At 45.7% G+C, this 7,017-nt stretch overlaps 1 protein-coding gene across 1 annotated transcript; it reads right to left on the minus strand.

Moving 5' to 3' along the window:
• Positions 1–5,315: 5,315 nt before the first annotated feature.
• On the minus strand, positions 5,316–6,999 carry nono (non-POU domain containing, octamer-binding). The gene has a single exon (XM_061671424.1). The coding sequence runs from the start codon at positions 6,830–6,832 to the stop codon at positions 5,561–5,563; it is 1,272 nt and encodes a 423-aa protein (XP_061527408.1). The 5' UTR covers positions 6,833–6,999; the 3' UTR covers positions 5,316–5,560.
• Between the last annotated feature and the right edge of the window lie 18 nt (positions 7,000–7,017).

Consider the following 7,017-nt stretch of genomic DNA (forward strand, 5'->3'; position numbering starts at 1 on the left):
CCGACATAATCAGCGTCTCAGCAGGAATGATGAACAGCAGAATTTCAAGGCTGATTAGTTTGACATTTATGATAATAATTGCACACGGCAACATCTAACCACACGCTGACTGCATGCAAAAGCACAATCATTAACAGTACGTATCATTAAATCACGCAGGTGAAACTCACTTTCCGCTCCCTAAACCGCACATGTCCTTAATACCTGGCCAAAACTGTATTCATATTTAGTGTATTCAATTATCGATGACATCTCATGATAGCCATCACACTTTTTACAATCTATTTAAAAGCTTCTTGGCAAACGGTTGCCATAATTTTAGAGAAAACCTTTTAACACACCCAAATCATTCCAATTCCAAAAATAACATGGTTGGATAAAGAGATTCATTCAGAAAATAATCAAAACAATGTCATTCAATAATCCGTGTATTCATATGATCGAGTCTAAAAATATAATACAAAACAATGTACTCGTGTAAATTGTAGTTGATATACGGTCTGTATTAGCGATTCGCAGGCTTCTCAGTACAACGTGAAGTGGACGCAGAGTCCTGCCACAAACGTGTCACTTCTCCTGATAAAGGCAGCCTCACCGTGCATGTCAGAAAAGTGATCAGGGCTGCCACACGACGCATGACTTTGCTTGTTTCAGCCGCAAAAGAGTCCTGAGGTACAAAACGCAAGCGTGCTAATAATCACTCAGCGTTCGAGCCAGCGTTTGAACGTCCGCGTGACGGGAAGTCTGAGTGGTCCTGTCTGCGCCCTGGCCCGTCTGCCCGTCCAACTGGTGGCTGCTGGGAAGGCACACACATCGTGACACGTCCGCTGTCAGCGCACCTATGATGTCACGCCCGTCTTATCTGGTCTGATGCCAGGCCTGGCCAATGGCAACTGTGGCTGATCAATCATCGTGTCTGATTATTAACTGGGGGAGGGATTTCGATAGGGTTGCCAGGGACCTGCGTGGAAACTGTGAGAAGCTGTAATAACAACCGCACCCTGCGGGCCGCCTTTCTTCAACCGAGCAAGAGATCAAATCATGTGAATGAATTTGAATCAGATATAAATAAAATATAAATGACCCACATGACAAGTTGGTACACTCGGATCTTGACACCAATCATTCCCGACCAGGGTGCCGTGCGTGGCACACGAGTAGTGTGGTGCCACAAAAATCACCGAATTTGTCTGAGAACTCATTTTCTCAACCGCTTCTCCTCACGCGGGTCGCGGGCGTGCTGGAGCCTATCCCAGCTATCTTCGGGCGAGAGGCGGGGTACACCCTGAAGAAGAAACATAGAAACAAACGACCATTCGCACTCAGATGCACGCCTACGGGCAATTTAGAGTCTTCCATGAACTTACCACGCATGTTTTTGGGATGTGGGAGGAAACCGGAGTACCCGGAGAAAACCCACCCAGGCACGGGGAGAACATGAAAACTCCACACAGGCGAGGCCGGATTTAACCCGCAACCTTAGAAATGTGAGGCAGATGTGCTAACCAGACGTCACCGTGCCGCCCTGTCTGAAAATGATTCTTTAATTACAAAAATAGTCTGTGTGTCCACCTGTTGGCATGCATACAACAGAATTAGTCATGGCTTCCTGCGAGTGCACTACAAGCCGGACCAGGAGAAGCTCATCCATGCTTTGATCTCAAGTAGACTTGACCATTGTAATGGTCTTCTGACTGGACTCCCTGAAAAGACCATTAAACAGCTGCAGCTCATCCAGAATGCTGCGGCTCGGGTTCTGACCAGAACAAAGAGGTCAGAGCATATTACTCCAATTCTAAAGTCTTTACACCGGCTTGCAGTCGGCTTTAGAATAGATTTTAAAGTTCTGCTACTGGTCTATAAATCACTAAATGGTTTCGGTCCCGAATACAGGAAAGAAATGCTAATGGGGAGGGCTCTGAGATTGACAGACTCGGGTCAAATTATGGAGCACAGAGTCCAAAGCAAACACGGTGAAGCGGCATTTAGCTATTATGCTGCACACTAATGGAAGAAGTGAGAATGTTTTTTCGTCCAGGTTAAAAACAGCATTTGCACTTTTAAATGCTATTTCTTGCACTGTACACTGTTTTAATTGTTAATTATTTTTTTCTCTTTGTTTTAAATGTTTATAAGCAGTTTTCCCCCTTTGTTTTTAAATGCTTTTAATCGTGTAAAGCGCATTGAGTTACCTTGTGTATGAAATGCGCTATTTAAAACAATTTGCTTTGCTTTGCTTGTAACAGAATTGATCAGGCGCAGATTTCACTCGGACTATGGCATTATTTTAGTGTCCATACGTTTTGAGACATTTTTGTCTGGTGGTGTGCCTTGAGATTTTTCTGATGTAAAATAGGTGCCTTGCCTCAATAAAAGCGAGGAAACCGCTTGAGACCATCTTTCGTGATTCCGACGGGCGCAGCATTTTGTTGTTCGCAACACGATATCGACGCCGCGCTGGACGAAAGGGACGGACGGTAGCGAGCAGCTGTGGCAAGGCAGAATTCTAACGGCCTCGGTCAAAACCTCCACGCAAAGATTAAATGTGTCATTGATATTGTTATCGCATGTCAAGGTCAAAGCTGTGATAAAAGCGACAAGCCGAGCTGCGCCGTCGCATGCGTGAGAAGAGCAAAGGTGCTCAAGCTTTTGGAAGCATGATAAAAATTGATGGCAGGAAAAGACAAGAAGTAATGGGCCAGATAAGGACTTCTTTGCTTACCCATTCATTCTACACAATGTACACCTTCGCAGCAGAAGATTCAAATTCTTTCGATTACTTTGAGGCGATGATAACGTGACGAAGTGTCCCAAATGCGATGGCCTAATTCATCATTTGTACATCTTCTTCTTCTATTCCTTTGGGCTTGTCCCTTTCGGGGTCGCCACAGCGCGTCATTCCTTTTCCATGTAAGCCTTTCTCCTGCATCCAGAATTTCTCTTTCACCTCGGGGTCACATCCTACCTGTGGGGCATAGCCGCTAATCACACCCTCAAGTTCTAACGTTCAGCCTCATCACTCGATCTGATACTCTTTTCACCTCCGAGACATTCTTAGCCAACTCTTCTTTTAAAATAACCCCCGACTCCATTTCTCTTGCCATCTACACCATGGTCAAATCATTTCAACCCTGCCCCTGAACTTCTAACCTTACTGCCTTTCCACCTGCTCTCCTGGGCACACATATATATCAAGAATTGTGCAGCATCATTTTCAGAGGTGGTTCCCCCCTGTCATAAAAAATGTAGCTGAGGTAAATAAAGGTAAGAAACTATAAGAAATGCCTCTCAGTGTCATTTTGTTTTGGACCACATCACGTTGATAATGTAATTTATAACGATCACTAAATGATGTTTATTAACACTCTTCGGTGACCCTGTGTCAGATTTACACTGTCTTGTCTTTTTAGGCCAACTAACATTTACAATCGCCTGAAAAAAAAATTAGCTTTGTGCTTATTTGGCCTCCGTAATGTATACCCGAATGTGTATTCAATGCGAAATGAACACCAAAAGAAAGGTGTGAATCTGAATAAATTTAACATTCAAAAAGAATTTTTGCAATATTTGTCATTTTGTATTTACAGATTAACTTTTGAAAATATAGATACAGTGTTTCTGTGCGGTAAGACATTAAAAAACAAGTCGCAAAGTTACAGTCCTATTGTTTGCTGTTTTGAATTGGCATCGAGAAAACTTTCCCATTTCTTAAACACTGAGTCGTCACATAACGACTTCAAATGAAGACTGACTTTCATTGTGTAACTCATGATTGCCAATTGATTAAAAAAAAAAAAAAAATACAACTGAGGTGACTTTTTCAAAATGTCACATTAGTGCCATGTATGTCAACGTTATTAGAAGTCAGTGACAAACAAGTCAAACATTTCTGAAACAAAAAGTCTCCTTACGAAAAAGTTTGATTTTAGTCTCGGATAACACCTTTTGTTCCCCTTTCTTTTTTAAACGATTCATTAATCATTCTTTACATGAAGCTCCAGGCTGGACTTGGATACGGAAAGGTGGAGGGCCACGTCCTCAGCAAGATTTTTTTTCCCTATCACCCGCTGATCTGTCTGAGAAGATACACAACTTTTACGCAGTGAAGATAAGAGGCGAGGGCTCCCAACAGTCTGCAATTGGCATCGTTCGACTTTCGCCGGCTCGAGCTCGTCGCGCACGTCGTACGTGCAAAAATATGCAAATCTCACTTGATTTGAGCACGACTCCCCCGTTTTGAGTTCCATCATTTGTGGGTCCCGGCTGGACAATTTGAGCTTCACGTGACATGAGAGACGCACATCAGTAATCTGACTGAGCGCAGCAGCATCAGCCAAAATATCAACAGGCTTCACCTTTGACCTTATGATGTGTGAAAAGCTCGTTTTTGCTGCCTCCTATTTTCCTGCTGTTGGTGCACATCCCATTTTGCTGCACTGCAATCGAAACTTTTTTTTTTTTTCCCCCAGATATATGCTTTATGACTGGAAGGTGATTATATACGGCCTCTACCCAAAAGCTTTTTTTTTTCTTTCTACAAATAGAACGTTTGAGAATAAATGAACACACCCCATAGGTTATTTGGAGACTTCAACAGATTTGCTAAAAAAAACAAAAAATATATTGATTTCTTTCAGAATCAATATTTTCTATGGTATGACACTACAACATTATATAAAAAATTGGGGAAAAAAACTACAGGTAAGTGTAATGTTTATGAAAATTGTCTTGTGGTCACTGAGAAATGTATAAAAATCTTAAGATTAAAAAAAAAAAAAAAAAAAAAAAAAAAGGGGTGGGGGGGTGGGGCAAGCTCATTTAGGACGAGTTTGTCTGCTTTAATAGCTCATAGCAGGAAATTAAATTGGAATGACTCGTATATGCCGCAGAGTGTGAAACACCTTGGGAAATACAGTCAAGGATTTCCTGCAACAATCATTTGTGATAACAAGTTGGCACATTCTGATTAATGATACCTTTACTCAATAACGTAACCCTCGCAGAGTGAACGGAAACCAATAGCGGAAGAAAATTCCCCGTCGATGGTCTCATTTCGCGGCTGAAACTGCCCACCAAAGATGACTTAAGTACATCTATAACACACATCGTTGGTTTTGTTGACATATTGTTCCGGCGCCATTTTGTGACTCATCACAGGACTTGGGAATGATTAATGAGCTTCCTCCTCAATTACAGCGATAGTCAGGACTGCATTGCTAATCTCGTTCGCTGCAGGACTGCATTCACTTATTTGGCAAAGGGTAATGGTCTTTTGAAAAGAAACAAGACAAAAAACCTGGAGTCTCATCGGTGTTTTTGCAGAATTTATTAAAGAAAACAACAAATTTCAGACAAACATCTTTTAGTATCCATATGAAAAAGTGAGAAGTAAAACACATGGCTCAATGGAGAAGTTTGGAGTAATTACTTCTTTAACGATGCTAATTCAACAGAAGATAAGGAAAAATGAAGACACGTGCCACTTTTTCAAGAACAAAGGTAACAGCTCGCTCTCCGTGAACTCCGAAAACCAATCCGGCCGAGTACGCAAATGTAGCATTTAAAATCTGCGCTGCTTGTTTGGTACGTAGTCCCCGGGTCCGGGGAGGCCCCTGGGGAAGCCGCCCTGGCCTCCCGGCAAGCCGGCGCCGCCCGGGCCCGCCATGAGAGCGGCGTTGTCGGCCGCCATGCCGGAGGAGGCCAAGTGCATCCTCATGTCTTGCTCCCTGCTCTCGGGCTGGAAGCCGCCCCTGAAGCCCTCCTGCTGGCGCTTCATCATCTCCTCGTTGCGCATGCGCATCTCCTCCTCCCTCCGCCGGCGTTCCTCCTCTTGCCGGAGCTCGGCCTGCTTGCGCTTCTGCACTTCCTGGCTGTGGAGCTCCTCCATCCTGCGCAGCTCCTCCTGCCGCCTCAGCAGGTCTTGCCTCATCAGCATCACCTGATGCTCGTGACGGGCCGCCTCCATCTCGGCCTCCAGCTTCTCCTGGGCCTCCTTCATGTTGCGGTCCACCATCTCGTACTGCTGCTTCTCCATCTCCATGAGGGCCTTCCAGCGCATGGCGTACTCGTACTCGAAGGAGCCCGGCTGAGCGAAGCGCGGCGGCTGCTCGCGCTCTTTGTGGTACTGCTGGTTTTTGGTGATGAGCTTTTCCGACAGCCCCTCCTCGTCGTCCAGCTGCTCCATGGGCTCCACGATGATGGGGCGAGGGAAGGCGGTGAGCAGATAGGCGCCGTCGTTGCATTTGTCCAGAGCCTTTCTGGCCGCCGGCTTGGAGGTGAATTCCACGATCCCCTTCCCGGTGGGCCTCCCTCGGTCGTCCACGATGATGACCGCTCGCTCAATCTGCCCGAACACGGAGAAGGCCTCCTCCAGCAGCTCGTTGGACACAAACTCCGGCAGATTCTTGATCGCCAGAGCGGCGCCGTGAGTTGCGAAGCGAACGCGGATGGGTCTACCTCTGAACGGGGTATCGTCGAGCTCGGCTCTGGCGATCTCGGCGATGATTCTGGTCTCCAGGCGGATGAAGCCGAAGCCTCTGTCCTTGTTGACAAAAATCTCGGTGGCCTTGCCGTACTTCGCGAACAGCTTTTCAATGTCGTCCTCCATGACTCCGGTAGGCAGGTTTCCTACGAAGAGCCTGCTGCGCTGGGTGAAGGTTTTCTCACCGGGCTTCCTGAAGCTTTGCAAGTCCAGCGTTAAGGCCTCGTTCGGGCGGCTAGTAGAGTCGCTCGGCTCCTCGCCGTTCGTATTGCCTCCATGTTTCTTGTGGTCTCCCTGGCCAGATTGACGGTTGGGACCGTGGTTCTGGTGAGGACCCCTGTTTCCTTGCATTGTTTTGTTATATATACAAAAAAAAAAAAAAAAAAAAAAAAAAAAAACCGTGAAAGGCGAGTCAGTAAATCGCCCCGAATCTCTTTGCAGAGAGCGGCGTACAAAGACAAGCGCAAGCAAAAATGGCGAGCCTGCGTGATGCGGAGCGACCCTATTGTGACGTCAGAAGAAAGGCGACGAAAATA

This window comes from Phycodurus eques, chromosome 3 (genome assembly GCF_024500275.1).
Source record: "Phycodurus eques isolate BA_2022a chromosome 3, UOR_Pequ_1.1, whole genome shotgun sequence".
Lineage (NCBI taxonomy): Eukaryota > Metazoa > Chordata > Actinopteri > Syngnathiformes > Syngnathidae > Phycodurus > Phycodurus eques.